The sequence below is a fragment of the Neocloeon triangulifer genome, unplaced genomic scaffold (genome assembly GCF_031216515.1).
Source record: "Neocloeon triangulifer isolate White Clay Creek 2 clone unplaced genomic scaffold, ASM3121651v1 ptg000003l, whole genome shotgun sequence".
Lineage (NCBI taxonomy): Eukaryota > Metazoa > Arthropoda > Insecta > Ephemeroptera > Baetidae > Neocloeon > Neocloeon triangulifer.
This window is the reverse complement of record NW_026775546.1, coordinates 4,599,476-4,617,264: the sequence shown is the minus strand read 5'-3', so window position 1 is coordinate 4,617,264 and position 17,789 is coordinate 4,599,476. Positions and strand designations below refer to the sequence as shown.

Below are 17,789 nucleotides of genomic sequence, written 5' to 3'. Positions count from 1 at the left end.
TTTTAAGTAGGAGAAGGGAAGTTATGCAATCATTTAATATTTGACCAACAAATTATGAAATATGTCGCGAGGCTCTATTTATCAATTTGTGTGACACAAACATTTAAAAACCTTATATCTAAATTTAAAAAAAAATATATATTTATAATTGAAGATTAATAAAATTCAACAAAAATTTATCTTGATGGAAAAAATCATAAAGAAATTAGGAAGAAGGTGAAGTACAAGCTCAGAAAAATAGTTGCTTTGTCTTTTGTAGGCCAAACGTTAAAAAAATTGATTAGATTCGTGAGCTGCTGGTTGCTGGTTGACTATGTATTGAAAAAGGATATAATAATGCTTATCAAAAATGTTTTGCCTGATAAAAGCAGAGCGTGACCCGGCACAACTGCAACACATATAACTGCTAGCGGTGCCCTCTCAGCTCTCGCTCTAAACAAGGCGCATATTAACCAAATACAGTCGCATCAACTGTTTTGTTTTGTCTCCGAGTCTAGATAAGCGCCCCTTTACTTTGACAGATAATACAGTCCTCCTGATGGTGGTACTGCTGGTGATATAAAAGAGCGTCCATCAACGGGCTGCGCATTAGTAAGGAATTGTGAACAAGACCAAAGTATTCCAAGTAAGCAGATCTTAAATTTAAAATATATTTGCTAAATTTTTTTAAAGGATGAATATTCTGTTGGTGCTCGGATCGTTGTTGACTACTTTGACTGTTAGTACGGCCAAATATGAGCCCAATTGGGGCAGCATTGACGCCCGGCCCCTTCCCGGCTGGTACGACCAAGCCAAAGTTGGAATTTTCGTACACTGGGGCGTTTTTGCAGTGCCTAGTTTTGGATCCGAATGGTTTTGGAAAAACTGGATAGGTAATCAAATATTTCAATTAAATTTTTTTGCGTTTTTCATTATTCAAACCTGTGTATTAGATTCAAATCAAACGAAATACAAGAATTTTATGGAGGCAAATTACCGTCCTGGATTTGCTTATCAAGATTTTGGACGAGACTTTACAGCCGAATTTTTCAACCCAGACGAATGGGCCGAAATTTTCAGTGCAGCAGGCGCAAAGTAAAAACAAAACTTAGAAAAATATACATTTTTTAATTTTCAAATTAGGTATGTTGTATTGACGAGTAAGCATCATGACGGTTTTGCGCTCTGGCCCTCCAAATATGCCTTTGGTTGGAATGCGAAAGACGTAGGGCCGCACCGAGATCTCATAGGTATTTAAAAAAAAAAAATCGCTTTGATATTGTTTAATATTTAATTTAGGAGATTTGGCGAGTGCGGTGAGGCAGTATCCCGAGATGAAATTCGGTTTGTACCACTCCCTATATGAATGGTTCAACCCTTTGTGGTTGGAGGACAAGAAAAACGATTTCCAGACCAACAATTTTGTGCACGGAAAAATCATACCGGAAATGCATGAGCTGGTATTTATAATCAAGGCCCACTTTATATTTTATCGAGACGAAGCTCTCTTTTGGTGAATTATTTGACAGATCGAAAATTACGCACCGGAAGTGCTTTGGTCCGACGGCGAGTGGGAGGCGCCGGACTGGTACTGGAACTCGACCGCCTTCCTCTCCTGGTTGTATAATGAGAGTCCGGTGCGTGACACGGTGGTCACCAATGACCGCTGGGGTCACGAAACGCTTTGCACACATGGAGGTTTTTACACTTGCCAGGACAGATACAACCCTGGTATTGTTCACATTGAAAATTCCATGCGATACATATATAAAAAAATGCAATTTTAAGGTGTACTGCAGCCTCACAAATGGGAGAATGCGATGACGATTGATAAGCACTCCTGGGGCTTCAGAAGAGAGGCCAAATTTACTGATATTTTAACTTATGAGGAGTTGATTGAGCAAATTGTTTCTACTGTCAGCTGCGGCGGTAAGTTAAAAAATTTATTTTAACTTTTGTTAATTTATTTAATTTTTAAGTTTTAATAAAAAGGGTTAGCTGAATATTCAATTCCAGTAAACATAATTAAGTTTGAAAGTTTTTCATTTAATGTAAATTTATTTTTTTGCATAGTTGCACACCCAACAATGTACAAAAAGAACTCTTTTCGGCAATTTTTTAAAATAAATTCAACTTGTAATAACTTAAAATTATTCGTTATGTAACCTGGTATGCTCAATGATTGCCTCTGTGATTAACAAATTAACATAATACATTCAACTAACTTTAGATTTTTGCAATGTATCACGTGATGTAAAGTGTAAATTAGAATAGTTGCGGCGTGTACTTACGACTTACGACAGCAAGAAGAGAAGGTATACATTTAGCTATATCATAATTTCCATTTAACGCCTGGGGATACATTGCAGAAATTTCAATTAATGTAATTGGTTTAATTGAACAGTAAAAAATGTTATTTTAAATTAAAAATTTTGTTGTAAACAAAAATTTAAAAAAACCATATTATATTTTTAAGGTAACATCCTGGTCAACGTAGGTCCTTCGAAAGAGGGCAAAATTATGCCCATTTACGAAGAACGACTTCGGCAAATGGGCAAGTGGTTGAAAGTGAATGGGGAGGCGATTTATGGCAGCAAACCCTGGACGTACCAGAATGAAACACTTCAAACCGGTGTCTGGTGAGAGTTTTTTGTAATTATTTCAAGACCACTTTTAATAAGATGAACTATTGCGTGTCCAAATATGCAAATCGCACGATAATAAACCTTGTAAATTAAACGTCTAACATAAAACGCACTTTATCACAATATCTGCCTTTACACTAACAAGTGGGCGCGCATTCTTGACATGATTTATACCACCTAGCATTTTTCGGCAGGTACACACGGCGAGAAGGTTATGTGTACGCATCAGTTTTGCACTGGCCACAAAATAATCTTCTCACTCTCCATCGGCCGGAGGTTGGCCAAAACAATGAGGTCTTCATCCTCGGCTACGGCGGCTCCGCGAAAGTCAAGGTCACAAATTTTTTCTTTTCTTCCACAGAGATTCTAGTCTACATGTTCACACCTTCGTTACACAAGCTTATTAAATCACCTTGCCTAATTTCTATGTTACTATGGTCGTGAAAGTATGAGTAATAAATTTGTTGCTCACGCATTCGCGGGGAATTCCACTTTTGCCGTCTATTAATTACGATGAATTGCGGTTTAATTGGAAAATTTTCATTGTTGCAGTGGCATACTGCGGGCAAGGGCTTGGATGTGATGCTGCCGGACGTTTCTCAAAGCTCAGCGCCTCTTCCTTGGATGCTGAAATTCACCAATATTACAAACTGAATCTCATTTGTCATAATTATAAACATTTAAGAATCAAAGAGATAATTTAAATAAAATTTTATTGAATATAATTACTGATTATAAATTATTAGATTTTAATTCAAAATTTACTTAAAAATATATTTTAAGATTTTAAAATAAGACTTGGTCATAATGTAATACAGGCTTTTTGCCTTTTATTCTCAATTGCATCCTTGAAAAATCCCTGCCGGTTTTTCACCAACAAATATTATATGTATTGATTAGCAAAAACGAAAAAATATTTGCACAGACTATTTCAAGTACGTTGTGATTATCAACTGCCTTAATGAACCTCCGTAAAGAGCTTTTGCTATTAACAAGTAGCGCACCTCTAAAAGGAGAGATTTGAACGAGTGAGAAAAGAGAGAGGGTTTAAACTTTTTATTTTCGAACAAATAAATTCTTTGTCGATCAGTACAAAAGAAGCATTTTTCAGAGTGAATAATGCAAATTTTTGAGCCACTAAATAAACGGTGCACATACCATCAGGAAACGAAGTGCGCGACCTTGTTGCTCTACAAATGACGCGGGAGAAAATTTCGCTTTTTACCCACGCCACAGCAAAAGCCACTCGCAATTTTTTTGTTTTGATTCTTTTGTTCTGCGGTGCAGAAATTTTTATTAAGGAAAAACCACTCAACAGTCTATAAAAAGTAATTTGCCTAGAAAAACAATTATGAATATTGCTCTGTAATATCATAACATCTAGAGCACTTTTTAGGTCTTTAATTTAATTATAACTTTTTAGAAAGTTAGTTTCTTTCTTAATTCAAATTAAAGTAATTTTTATAATTATTATTTCAAAATTCGTTATTTTGATACAACAAAAATATTTGTTAAAGATCTTGTAATGTGAACCAATCTTGACCTATTTCAAAGTGACTTTATTTATAGATCATTTTCTTCTAGGTTCAATAAAAAAATTTCTAAAATTTACATTAGTTTTTTTCTGCCGAGTTTCGAGTTCTCGTCAATTCTATTAATGATCCAAACAAAAGCAACGAAAACAATAAAATACCACAGAAAGTAACAGCGGATTCACGCTAGCAATAGCAAACCATTCAAGCCGTCAAGGAATTTTCACTCATAATATCGCGCACATTATTTCTCGGCATTGTTTCACCGAAGCTCGTCCATTATTCGCGGCGGCCTCCACTTGCTTGCCGTATAATATTCAAATTATGCGGGGGATAAGCGTGTGCGAATATAATTGCCAAGCGGATAATTAATTAGAAGCGCGCACGTCCGAATTATGATTTTACACGGCGGTCACGCTAAGCTGCTCGCGAACCTTGTGCGGCCGCCACCTTCTTCTTCGGCGAATAAAATAATAATCATCGCCGACCGCACACTTCAGGAGCCAACAAGCGAAACCTTTGTTCCCGCCGCCGGCAGTCTAGGACAGGAAAGGAGAGAGATCACTACTAGTTTGCACGACCTGCCCGTGAAATTTGCAGTTCGTTTAGTTTTCACTCTAAAAAAGGTACACAAATATTTCCCGTCTTCCTTATATTTTATATTATCATTTTTTCTAATGAAAGAGCTTTACTACTGTGGAAATTAAGGAAATATTTATTTCAAAATATATACGGGTAAGAAGTAAATACAATTAATGTTCATATCTTTTGTTTTTTGTAAATTTGTAATTTTTTTATTGTTAGTAATATTGTTTTTACAAACTATTATCCCTATTAACATTTGCTATTGGTTTCCACTGGTTTATTTTGCAAGAATTTGTTTCTCTCCCTATAATAATTTGATTTGTTTTTCATACCGTTAATAATTAAGGTTATTTACTTTTTTTAATTTTCAAGCATTTAATACAAAATTTAATGAAAAAAGTAGTAAGGTTTTCGATTTAAAGAAAATAAAAATAAAAAATTTATTTTACTTACTTAAATATTTGTGTATTTTACAATTTATTTTGCTTTATTTGTACATTAATTTTTTAAAAGCTTTTTGTTTTTTATGTTTACTTAAATTTTAAATATTAAGCATTTAATTTTTGATCTTTAAAGTTATTAAAAGTCCATATTTTAATATTTTTAAAGCTAAATCTGTTATGTGTAATGTATATTCTTTTCACTAAATTGAAAAATGATTATGAAGATTTCATCTGTTGCAAAATATTATTCAAATTGATTGTAAATCCTACTATAAGACTAAAATAACCAAAAATGGCTCTCATTTAACATTTAACGTATCTAATCTTATGTCACAAGATATATCAGACCCTCTGTGTTCAAATATTGAAATCGTTATATATTTAAAATACTTATTTCTTTATTTCCAATTATTATTTAATAAACAAAGTACTTGCTTAGCAAATATATAATTTTTTACATCATATTCTGCAAATATTGCACTTTCGCCCTGATGACAGTGAACTTAAAAAATTGCATGAAAAATTGCAAAATATTATTGCGCGGGTCATTAGATAACTCTTCTCATTGTTACACCATTCAAAACTCTTAACACACTTATTGCAATAAACGCTCGCGATTAATTCATTCACACCAAGTTCCGCCTGCAGCAGAACAGTAGCAGCAAAAAAAAATTAACCTCGTCGTGACGTCCAGCAGTGCTAAAAGTGAAACCTGTTGAAAAAAGTCGCTCGTCTAGATGGCACGCGCGCGAACGCAGCACATCATAAATAAGTGCATTATTTGTTTGTTTAAGTGAAATCATGGGGGCTGTGGCGGAGTTAGTGGGCGCTCATCACTCGCTGTTTTCGCCGCCCAGTTGTCATTGCCGCTGATCCTCCGCAGGAAGACGGACACAGTGCTTTTTTCTGTAAAGGTGTTCGCAGTTTTGTGCGAGCGGACTAAAGACACTTCTTGGTGCTCGGATCTCCAATGGCCCCGCATCATTACTTTCTTACATGGTAAGTTTCCGATGCTCTACTTTGCAGCCCCCATGTAATTATTAATGTAATTTATTAAAACGTATTTAACGATTCGCTTTTTTATTTTTATTGAAATGAATGAATGAACCATATTTATTTATTATAAATTATTTACTAAATTAATATTTTCTTAAATTATGCGCAATGAAAAAAATTATTGCTTTATTTTTTAAGCTCCATTACTTATGCAATATTTCAATCACTCAGAAACTAAAATGTAATTTTGTTTTAACCTATTAAGTAACAAATTCATATATTCATTGATTTGCATAATTTATGCAAATTATAAATTGAAAACTATGTATTATATTATAATTATTACAAAAATCAACTCAATTATTTTGATTGTAATTACAGTGCAAATAATGCTTTGTTTTGCAAATTAAAACTTAAAATAGAATTGAAAATATTAAAATTTAAATTCTGAACATTTGATGCAATAAATTTTAATAATCATTAATATTTATAAATACAATCAAATTTAAAATTCAATAATTTACATGATGAAATTTATTAATTATTGTAATTAAGCCAATTTTGCTCGCAAATTTTTACTGATTTATCATAAATTATTTGAAATATTGTAAATATATCTTCATGAATATAAAATCTTTGCAGTTTGAATGAGTTATTTCACAACTTTGAAAACAATTGTAAATTAATCTCGTGGCTATTCATGTCCGTTCCACACAAGGAAGATAACTGAATTTATTTTCATTTTGCTCCTCACTGCATTTCAAATGTCTTCACAATCAGGCATTATCTCATTTCGGCATTGTTTCCTTGGCCGGCAGGGCTTTGATCTTGGCCTCGCGGAGTTCAGTGGGCCAGGAGTTTACTTCGCCGGCGCTCGACGGCAGCCTACCTGTCGACTGCGTGCTCAAAGTGGTTCGCGATGCAGCTTCCTCCAACGACATCACAAGGTGAGAACGAACCGAAAAAATGCGCATCTCATAATTAAAGTCACCTCGCGCGCAGCAAAGCTAGCAAAGAAAGATACATCTATTAATCAACGACTGATTTGAATATCGCTGACAGAAATATTTCGGCCAAGGTCAAAGTGGCCTTTTTTGCATAAAAGCTATAACTTGGTTTTTCTCTTTTGTAAAATTTATTTGTTTCTGCAGCAATGGAGGTGAGAGTTTTTGCATCACCGCCAGCGCGGTCAACGAAGCCTTTAGCCTGGCCAGGTCAAAGGTCGGCATCTTCAGTGCTCCTCGAAAACCGAGGCAGAGAGTTGAGGAGGATTTACTCGCAGAGGCCATTCAGGAAACTACACGATTGCTTAGAGACAGGTTAAATTTTTAATTAAAAAATTTAAAAACCAATTATAATATTATTTACATAAGATCATTTCTCATTTTATCCATTTTATCTGTAAATGATTCATTGTAAGAAAAAAGTAATGAAGAAAGATTTGTTGATAAATTATATTAAAAGTATTTCTTTAAATATTTTTTGTCTTCAATTTCATCTTCAATTAACTAAAAATTTCAGTTCTAATTATTAATTTTTTTAATAGGTATAAACTGACTGAAGATGAGATCTGGGCTGGCCTCCCGTTATTAGACACCGCCGAAACGGAAATTGCTGATTGGTGCCCGGACAGGTTGTCTCTGAGCCGATCCTGTCCACCAGAGTTGGCGCGCTACAGGTCTTACGACGGCTCCTGCAACAATGAAGGACCGCTCTCTTGGGCCCAGGGTGCTGCTCAACAACCCTTTCCACGGATGCTTCCTCCAGTTTATGCCGATGGTGCGAAAAATTTAAACTTTCCCTAAAATATTAAAACGTATAATTTCAATTAGGCGTGGGCATTCCGAGGCGGTCAGTGACGGGAAAACCTCTGCCCAACGCGCGATACGTCTCGTCGCGCGTGCACCGTGACCTTGGTCTTCATGACCACGCCGTCACCCTGATGTTCCTCGCCTGGGGTCAAATTTTGGACCACGATGTTACTTTCACAGCAGAAGCAAAGAGTTTGTGGCTTTATTTAAAAAAATTTATTAATTCTTATTTTTTATAATAATATTTGACTGGTTATTTTAGACGCTGGAACCAATACTGAGCCCCAGTGCTGCGATAATCCCAGGGCAAATCCAAACTGTGCCACTCTGACCATTCCCTTTGACGACCCCTTTTATGCAAAGTACGGCCGAAGATGTATCGACTTCATGCGCACTCCCCCTGCCCTGCGACCTGGATGCAAACTCGGTAGAATTTTTATTTTCAGACTTTTTTTTGCGATATATGAGTTTTTTTTTTAATTAATTTTAAAAGGTACGAGAGCGCAGAATAATGACCTGACGCCAGCTATTGATGCAAGTTTCATCTACGGCTCAAGCGCCCAAGTCGCCAGATCCCTTCGTTTGGGAGCAAATGGTCTGATGGCCAACCTCGACCTTTTGCCCAACGGTTTGAAGCCCTTGCTTCCTCTCAAGGTCCAGTTCCCTGACGACGGTTGCACCCGACCCTCACCTGATATCTTTTGTTTCTTGGCTGGTATATTAATGAAGAAATCATCACCCTGTAAAAAAATTATTTTTTTCACCTTTTAGGAGATAACAGGGTTAACGAGCAGTTGATGCTGACGGTTTTGCACACGATTTTCATCCGCGAGCACAACAGAATCGCCACTGAACTGTCCGCTTTAAATCCTCACTGGACAGATGAAACTCTTTATCAGGTATGTCAAATAAATAAATATTTAAATAAAAAATAGTTTTAATAACAAATTTTCACCAGGAAACTCGCATGATTATGGCAGCCCTTGTACAGCACATCACTTTCGATGAATTTCTGCCCATCCTTTTGGGAAAGGAAGTCATGGCTAAGGAACAGTTGCAACTTGAGCCTGAGGTATCACTTATTAATAATTTTCTTATAGTTTGCGGTACAAAGACTAATAAATTATGAAAATATTTTTTATTTGTATATTTATAATAATTATTTTTTTAACAGGGCTACAGTAATTTGTATCAGCCAGGGCTTAATCCCGCAGTACCTGATAGTTTCGCCACTGCCGCCTTCCGGTTTGGACACTCACTTTTACCAAGTACCATTGAACGTTGGTCTCCGGCCCACAGATACATCAGTGAGGAAAAAAATTTACCCCGCTATGAGCAATAAACTCAATCATATTTTAATTTTTTAGGTTCTATTAGACTGAGCGCTGTTCTTCGTCAACCCTTCTCCGTCTACAGACCCGGTAGGATGGACGAATTAATTCTGGGAATGGTCAATCAAGTGTCCCAAGCCATGGATGAAGCAGTCACAAGCGAGGTAAAATTAAAAATAAAAATTAGAAGTTTATAAATTAAATTAATATGAAATTTTTTGTTTTCAAAGGTGACAACTCATCTGTTCCGCAAACCCGGCTCCCCGTTTGGCCGAGACCTGGCGTCCATCAACATTGCCAGGGCCAGGGAACATGGTGTTCCTTCGTACACTAAATTCAGAGAGTACTGTGGACTTCCTGTGCCAAATACCTGGGAGGAGTTTGTTCAAGATATGACTGTGAATGTAACAGCCATTGAGTACAGCCATATGTTTGAGTAAGTTTATAATAATAAAAGCAAAGAAATATTTAACAATTAAATTTTTTCAGGAGCGTCCACGATGTTGATTTGTGGTCAGCTGGAATATGCGAAAGGCCACTTCCGGGCGGAATGGTTGGACCAACTTTCAGCTGCATTATCAGCCGATCCTTTAGGCAACTTCGTCGCGCCGATAGATTCTGGTATGAAAATCCTGACCACCCAGGCGCCTTCACACCAGGTAAAATTTCAAGATTTTATTGGGAAAGAGATTTTAAAAAGAATTATTTTAGGCCAACTGAAGTCTATCAAAAGGATGACTTTTGCCAGAATGCTTTGTGACAATTCTGACAACATTCAGACGGTTCAGAATTTTGTGTTCCTTTTGCCAGATTCTGAGTTGTAAGAAATTTAAAAATTCATGAAATCGAGACCAGCATTGAATAATTCTTATTTCAGGAACCCAAGACTTCCCTGCCAAAGCCAAGTTATTCCGAGACTGGACCTGACACCATGGAGAGACCTAAACAGGTCCAAAAAATAAAAGTTCATTTGTGCTATAGAAATTATAAAAATATTCAGTCAATTGTAAATAAAAATTTTAATATATTGTGTAAATATTGTAAATAACAAATATTATCTAAATCCATGCCAAACTTGTAATGAATATTAAGTTAAAAAGTGGTTTATTGATGTTATGAAATTAAATGAGATTAAAATTTATAGCATTGCTCGCAATTTAATTTTAGCAGCCCAGCAGATTTACAAATAGTTAGCAATATAAATATGTACACAATCCTCATAATTAACAGTCTCTCACAGCGCGATATAATTTTTTACTGAAAGAAGTGACCAGTTCTCACTGGATCTATATGCAACACACGCGGTTCTGCAGTAGTACAAGTTGCATACCGAATTTGCAGGAATGATTCGGACAAATCACCTTTTCTTCATTTCACGGAGGAAGGGCACTGTCGCTCTTGCCCCTGGCATAGAATCGGGGGCTGTTGGAGGTGGTCGCTTTTGTCGAAGTGGCACTTTTGGCCGAGGCGAACATTCTGTCCAAGAGACTCTGCTTGCCGCGTCTTCGAGCTGCCAGCACTTCGCGGCAAAGTGTTTGGAAAACGGCCGTCGACGATTGTACCTCTTCAGCTGCGGCCACTTCGAGGTAGGTGCATTCCCAGTCGTGAGCCAACTGCTCCCCTGAAATTTCATAAATCCAGGAATTTAATTTCAAATTAACATTAAAGACATGCAAACATTAGAATTTTTGAAATTTTATGGAGTATAATTTCCCCTTGAGAAAAACTTCTTTAAAAAAAAGAGCAACGAAATTTCAAGTATATTGAAAAGCAAGTTTTTTTTAAGCAAAACAGAAAAAACGTTAAATTATGTACCAACAATTTTAATTATAAATTAAAATGATAGCAACCAAAAATAAATTTCATAAAATAAAATTAAGAATAAAGAATTTTTTATCTTTTTTCAAAATTATCATAAATATTTTTTTTCTAGCAGATCACTTTTTTAAAATATCAAATCCAAATGAAAAAATGTTTTTTTACAAAAGCACTCAATTAAATTATTACTTATTTAATTTACATCAATCAATTAATTTTCAGTCAAAGTTATTAACACCCTGTGGCTCTGGCCCGCGATAGAAAATTCCTAGCTCAAGATTAATTGGCAGCGAGAGTGGCTGCCAAGCGGCGCAGGACTAAAATAAAAAGTGCAACACACGCACTCAATTTCTCAAGTTTCCTCGGCGATCTCTTGTCGTCGCGGAAAAAAATCGAGGCGCCTGCTCGTGATTGACAACTCGCAGAAGAAGGAAAAATAGTGCCACCGCTGCGAAAAATAAATGGCAAATGGCTTTTTAATGGCATGCCTAATTGAAAGAACATTTTTCTAACACGCGTGTAAAAAAAAAAAGGGCGGCGGAATTTCGGCAGCCGCGGCCGAGATATTTGGACCGGCGCCAGGCAGTCTTCATTGCTCAATGGAGCAACGCCGGCGCTTTTCGGATTTGATAAACAAATAAAGCTCTGCTGGCCTCGTTTTTTTTACGCCGCGCTCATACAATGTGAATCTGCGACCCTTAATTTTATGTAGCACAACTAATGGCTATGGTGCCTACATTCGCTTCTCCAAATTGCAAAAGTGTACGAAGGCGAGATGAGAAATGGAGTTCGTTAAAATAGAGTGCAGGTTATGCCGGCCATAACGCTATAAATTATTCAGGGGTACTCTAATGAACTTAACTTCATTAGTACACAATTAGCAGCGTTAGTTACAAGTAGATTTATGAATTGGCTAGGTTGGCTTAGATCAATAATTAAAGTGCTCTGCACAAATTTTTTTTTAGCAAATATATTTTGTTTCAAATGTTTGTTATCAGAAAAAAATTAATGGCTAAAAAAATCAACTTCTTTGTCATGAATTCTTTCATCCGAACAGAAATTTGATGTTAATAAGTCATAAGATTTTTCCTCTATAATGTAAATTGATAATTTTTTAATCTATTTATTGTATTTATGCTGTACCTGGGTAGTAATTGCCTTCTGATATACAAAATCAATAAAGACACTTTGCAACTAAGTCATTAAAAGCTAAATTGATAATTGTAAAGAAAAGCTTTTATTGTGATTTTAGTTTTAAAAAAAAGTATTGCTTCTATTTATTTCCAAATCAATATTAAATTACTTTAAAAAAAATAATAGCAAATTCTGATAATGATTTATTCTAATATATTTCATTACGCAAATTAATTTATGGTTTTTTTTAATGCTGACGTGCATACTTCTTTTCCAAATTGCTTAAATTTCTCTCAGTATATATTTTGTTTGCGCTCGTAATTTGTCAGTAACACCGCTCGGCGCAGATTGATCTCGCAGCACACAAATCTGCCAACATAAACACAATTCCGGCAAAACCGCGAAAACATCAACTTGTCTCGCGCGCGCGAGCGAACGACTTGTTGAAGGTACAGAAGTTTTCCCGTTTATATAATTATTTCAGCGTGAATGTCCTTGGCCGTTTTCTGTTAGGACACGACTAGCTCCAACGAAAACACCTTCTTTTTTGACATCCTTATATACTTTTAATACACCACGCCTGCCTCTATAAACACGTGTCGCCGAGTCGAAAAACTGTCCTTGCCACTCGTCCAAATATTTGTGGAAATTTATATTTGGCCGAATACCCCGTTGCTAAAACGATTTGGCCGGTGCTCCTTACCTTGCGGCAAAAAAAACCAAAAAGCTAAATTTATCTAATAAAAACTCTGGGCGTTAAAAAAATATATAAGAGAAATCTCCCGTCTGCTTTAAATTAAAATCAACTTTTACTAAGTGGAGCATGGACAAATCATGCTAAATTTAATCTCTTAAATTTGGCAACCATCAAATTGTAAAACTTACGATTCAATTATCTTTTATTTTAAAATTTGCTATTACTTGAGTTCATGGCTCCTCATTGACGGTGATTTCTCGAATGAAAATAGAAGTCGTTGCTCGCAAGGTCTAACAGATAATTAAGCTAAAAGGGTCTCCGATAATAAATTATATCGTTGTGCATTGCTGTGTAGAGGGCGCCTGTCTTCTTTATTCTCCATACAGCGAGTGTATTTGCGTATGAGAGGCTGACGAGACGACCCATCATATTGTTGAGTATTTGCGCGCGCCACATATTCTAATTTAGCACCAAAGCAAAAGCACTCAATCATCGGGAAAGAGAGGTGCTTATTTTAGAGACGGCACGCCGCGTGCCTTGGATGTGAGTCAGGAATTCCCGCAGCGCTCGCTTGCTTTGTTCCACGCATAAACCAAAAAGACCACCAGAATGATTTAATCAAACAGCTTTTGAATTAATTCTATATAAACTTTTGGCTCGAGATATAGGATCGTCTCTTCTTTTTGCGGTCAAATGTCAGAGTTTTATTATCAAACACTTCTCGAGTTGCGCATTCAAAAGTTAGCAAACAAATGTGAGCCACGATTCTAAAAATACTGTAAGTGCAAGTGAAATAAACTGCATATAATATTATTCCTTCCGCTAATTTGCTTAGTCAGAAATCAATTTCAGGCGAGGAATGACGTCTTCTTATTTCCGAGCAGCCTTGCTTTTGATACTTGCAATAATTTCGCTTCTCTCTGAATCGACCTTATCTGATGCGCCTCAGTGCAAAGTCTCCGAAAGAAAAATTCTGCCAACTCCTTGTAATGTTTTTTTTATACGCATTTTTTTTTTAAATAAAAACTAATTCTCTTCCAGTTTACAACGAAGGCGAAAATTTGAGTTTTACAAATTGTGGGCTTTGGAATGGAAGCAAACCGCCGTGGAGAGTTCGGATCTTCAATGGATCTTTCAGATGCAAGGGCGTTCTTATCTCGAACACAAACATCATCACTCGTAAGATGATTGGTTTCTTAAAATTGAGTTGAAAATATTTAAAGTTCATTTCATGGTTGTTAGACGACTGTATCAAGATCATGGCTGAATTTGAGAGAGATGGAAAAAATGCAACTGTGTACTTGGGAAATTGTTACGAGAATTACAGATACGCCAATTGCATCAAAGATGGAAAGGGATTGGCACTACAGGTTTGATTGATGAAAAAAAAATATGAAAACTTAAGCAAATTAATAGAAATAAAATTTAATTTCCGATTTTTATTTGAGTAGGTGAAGGCAGCGGTGCGGATTGATGTTCAGCCACGAAACAAAATTTATGTCTGGACTATTGAAAAAGCAAAACTGGTCGAAAACGTAATTTACCCAATTTGCTTAATCAACCAGAATAACTCCGAGTACATGTATAGAAACGAATCATTTCTCATTTACAACGACTTTTGGCCGGTGAGTTAAATAAACCTTTTTTCTCTCTAACATTTTTATTCTACACAATTGTGTAGAATTTTACGAAGCGTATTGAGTTGATGACGGCGGAAAACTGCATGAATTCTTGGTATCAGGAAGAAGACTGCCCATTTTTTAACCACATCCTCTGTGCGAGCTTGGATAAATATTGTATATAAGGAACTAAATTCGCATATTTATTAATAATTCTAATTCTGCGATTTTTTTTTCTCAAGATGTAAACGACATTAGCCAAACCGGGGATTATCTTTTAAATATCCATTCGGGTCGTTATTTCCTAAGTGGAGTCACACATAGGCAATACGGACTGCAAGGGCGTTCCCACGGCTTTTCCGACTTGCTGCCGGTTGTTCACAAAATTGTTTCACAAACAAAAGGAGTGTGGATTATGCCGGAAATACCACCAGTCAAGAAAAGAAGAAGTTTGCATGGTGATTTTAAAATTTTCAATATTTAACTAAAAGGATTTCCAGAATTCAGAGGCCAAAATCGAGAGAGTTTTCCAAATTGTGGTACAAACAATTTAAGACGGAGTCGGCGAGACATCGATGAATCGGACGAAGACGAGGAACCCCTGAGCTTCATTGTTCATGGATTTGAAGCTTCGTTTGAAGGACAACCGTGGCACGCAGAAATTAGATACAATTATCAATATTATACACCATATTTCCATGGTTTTTGCGGCGGGTCTCTTATTTCAAGAAAAGCGGTTTTGACAGGTATAAATTTAATCAGATTAGCAAATTATAATTATTTTAAATTATATTTTTCCATTCTAAGCTGCCCACTGTCTCTACAATGCAGGAATACTTCTTGAAAAAGACGAGCTAGTTGTTACTCTTGGTTTATATGACGTAAAAGTTCGTTTCTCGCCTTCGATTCAGTCAAAAATAGTATGGAAAAATTTCCACATTTGAAAAGGTTGGAGATTTAATAGTTTATTGTAGCCCAGCAATTTAACTTTGCATCCTGATTTCGACCCAAACTCACTCGCACAGGAACATGACATTGCCATTCTTCTCTTCGACCTAGGATTTGAATTGACCAACAGCGTGTGGCCGATTTGTCTTTGGGGCAGATCTTATTCAATTGATACAATTGTCAACGCAAGAGGAATTGTCTGATTTTTAATAGTTGAAGTTAAGTAAGAAGTTAATAAAATTCGCAAAACTAATTAATTTCAGATGGTCGGATGGGGCTACAATGAAAAGTATGTTCAGTCGGACATTTTGCAAAGGGCAAATTCACTAGTTCGATCTCACAGAGAGTGCTACCTGAGCAGAAGACAATTCTTTGGCACATATTTGAAGCCTGGCGTTAATTTTTGTGCTGGTTTTACAAATGGTAGCTTTCCAATGAAGTATAATTATAAATAAATATATCGTTCATAAAAATTACAAAAATTATTAAAATTTTAGTTATTTTTGTGTTTTGTGTTAATTGAAGAGAATTTACAATTTTCAAATTTAAAAATAAAAATCATAATAGCTTTAATCCATCCTAGGAACCAGCTCTTGTAATGGAGACAGTGGTGGTGGATTGGCACTGAAAATGGGCAGAATTTGGTACCTGCGAGGCATCGAAAGCTTTGGCCGCGGATTGGATCTAAAGAGGGAGAATGGGGAAATAGAGAGAGTCTGCAACCCAAAATCCTACTCTCTGTATACTGATCTAGGCAATTATATGGACTGGATTGTCGAAAACGTCCCTGACATTCATTAGTAATTTTGTAATATGATGTATTGAAAATAATTACAATTAAATATTGGAATAAATATATAATGTAATAAATTAACTAAAAAAGTATACTAAATAAATTATAGTGGAAAAATGTATATCAATTGATTTAATTCCTTCATTAATATAAGCCTAATTTTTATAAGAAAATTTCCACACAAAAAATTATCTGTCTTTTTGTTATATTTTAAAAATATTATTTTTTCGACTTATATGGACTTTGAAAAATCTTTTATATCTCAGGATAAATTTCAGTGCTTTTCGCTCCTGTTCAACAAATTATTACAATTAAATGTTGATTCTCCTACCTTCATCCATCGACACTTGTCTGAAGTGCACAAGGTCAGCTTTGGCGGCGACGAGCACGCAGGGCGCTGGCCAGTTGGTACCCCTGCTGGTCACCCTGGCCTCCTTGATTTGTTGTCTCGCGAGGCGCAGTGAGTCCAGTGAACTTTTGTCCGTGATCGCGTAAACAAACACGAATCCGTCGGCCCAGGAGGCCGTCTCGAGGCTGCACAGTTGGTGGCCGCCGCCGTTGGCCGTCAAAGACGACGAGCGGGACGGACAGGTGTCCACGATCTCGAAGACCACCGTGTCCGAGTCCACCATCGTCTCGTGCTTGTACCGCGTCTCTGCATAAGGAGAAGAGGATTCAGGATGACTTCAAAAGTGGTAAGTAAAAAACTCAATTTTTATAAAATTCTGCTTAATAACCGGATTTCGGAGCAATCCAGTTTAAAATTGTCCGAAATAATTATTGATTTTAAATTTATGAAATTAAAATTTAGAACGAACCATTCTGATGATCATACTCGCCGATGTACCTCTTGGTCAGAAACCGTACAGTCAGGGCTGAAATTATATTATATAAAAAAAAAAACTTAAAAAGGCTCATTAAAAACAGTGATTTGAACGCACCTGTTTTTCCAACACCGGACGCTCCGACGACCGCGACTTTCACTTCGGTCAGGCCGGACTTTTTCCGCCGAATGTTCATTCTACCTCACGACTCTTCACTATCGACGACCCCAGCACGAAACGAGCTGCATGGTCGCGTCCGCACATCTGCGACGCGAACTAAGACACCGGCTGCCGCGGGATACTTTGTAGATTTCCGAATCTGAAAATAGACACCGCGCTCACTGCCACCGCTGGTCGATACTCGGAATCAGCATTTTGGTCTGTTTCTTTAGATTCTTGATTAAATTTAAAAATAAATAAATTAACTATCAACAAATTCAATACACAAAAATAGAGAACTATATTAATTAATTGAAATTAAATTAATGCTGGTGTACGTCAAGGGGCGTGACCAAAACAAATTGGAAAAACATGAGCAGAGTGTGCGTTGATTTTTTTTAAAATTTGTTTATATTATTTATTTGTTTATACGCTTTTTCAGTAATTATTCAAAATAACTCATACCAAACTTGTT

At 36.2% G+C, this 17,789-nt stretch overlaps 4 protein-coding genes and 1 long non-coding RNA gene across 10 annotated transcripts in view; 4 read left to right on the top strand and 1 right to left on the bottom strand.

The window, feature by feature from the left end:
• The first annotated feature begins 28 nt into the window (after positions 1-28).
• On the top strand, positions 29-3,349 carry LOC132192796 (alpha-L-fucosidase). 3 transcript variants are annotated; one of them, XM_059612928.1, is made up of 10 exons: positions 36-625; positions 673-872; positions 933-1,074; positions 1,123-1,229; positions 1,279-1,439; positions 1,509-1,710; positions 1,768-1,908; positions 2,456-2,618; positions 2,819-2,957; positions 3,177-3,349. In XM_059612928.1, exons 2-10 carry the CDS (start codon positions 674-676, stop codon positions 3,276-3,278), a joined length of 1,356 nt encoding a protein of 451 aa, XP_059468911.1. In that variant the 5' UTR covers positions 36-625; position 673; the 3' UTR covers positions 3,279-3,349. The 3 variants fall into 3 exon arrangements, with proteins under 3 accessions (XP_059468910.1, XP_059468909.1, XP_059468911.1); XM_059612927.1 differs by having other exon boundaries at positions 29-616; positions 673-1,074; XM_059612926.1 differs by having other exon boundaries at positions 31-625; positions 673-1,074.
• A 1,335-nt stretch (positions 3,350-4,684) lies between these two features.
• On the top strand, positions 4,685-10,454 carry LOC132193029 (peroxidase-like). The gene is made up of 16 exons (XM_059613376.1): positions 4,685-4,782; positions 5,979-6,183; positions 6,999-7,127; positions 7,332-7,499; positions 7,727-7,959; positions 8,013-8,183; positions 8,254-8,418; positions 8,485-8,706; positions 8,763-8,890; positions 8,950-9,063; positions 9,166-9,298; positions 9,359-9,486; positions 9,553-9,758; positions 9,812-9,981; positions 10,034-10,142; positions 10,200-10,454. Exons 2-16 carry the CDS (start codon positions 6,155-6,157, stop codon positions 10,282-10,284), a joined length of 2,190 nt encoding a protein of 729 aa, XP_059469359.1. The 5' UTR covers positions 4,685-4,782; positions 5,979-6,154; the 3' UTR covers positions 10,285-10,454.
• On the bottom strand, positions 10,384-17,453 carry LOC132193033 (ras-related and estrogen-regulated growth inhibitor). Its single transcript, XM_059613385.1, has 4 exons — positions 17,273-17,453; positions 17,150-17,206; positions 16,663-16,986; positions 10,384-10,943 (listed from the first exon to the last, which is right to left on the bottom strand). The coding sequence occupies exons 1-4, from the start codon at positions 17,349-17,351 to the stop codon at positions 10,696-10,698; spliced, it is 708 nt and encodes a 235-aa protein (XP_059469368.1). The 5' UTR covers positions 17,352-17,453; the 3' UTR covers positions 10,384-10,695.
• Positions 13,364-16,415, top strand: LOC132205932 (uncharacterized). 4 transcript variants are annotated; one of them, XM_059635324.1, is made up of 13 exons: positions 13,367-13,514; positions 13,640-13,749; positions 13,824-13,957; positions 14,013-14,150; positions 14,214-14,341; positions 14,423-14,596; positions 14,653-14,767; positions 14,833-15,039; positions 15,091-15,336; positions 15,398-15,510; positions 15,565-15,735; positions 15,802-15,961; positions 16,122-16,413. In XM_059635324.1, the coding sequence occupies exons 3-13, from the start codon at positions 13,831-13,833 to the stop codon at positions 16,337-16,339; spliced, it is 1,797 nt and encodes a 598-aa protein (XP_059491307.1). In that variant the 5' UTR covers positions 13,367-13,514; positions 13,640-13,749; positions 13,824-13,830; the 3' UTR covers positions 16,340-16,413. The 4 variants fall into 4 exon arrangements, with proteins under 4 accessions (XP_059491309.1, XP_059491308.1, XP_059491306.1 ...); XM_059635326.1 differs by having other exon boundaries at positions 13,364-13,749; positions 13,811-13,957; positions 16,122-16,415; XM_059635325.1 differs by having other exon boundaries at positions 13,364-13,749; positions 13,807-13,957; positions 16,122-16,415.
• Positions 16,763-17,789, top strand: part of LOC132193034 (uncharacterized) — a 63,243-nt gene continuing 62,216 nt past the window's right edge. Inside the window, exon 1 of the long non-coding RNA XR_009441393.1 lies at positions 16,763-17,026. This is a non-coding gene — a long non-coding RNA (uncharacterized LOC132193034). The remainder of the gene's footprint in view (positions 17,027-17,789) is intronic.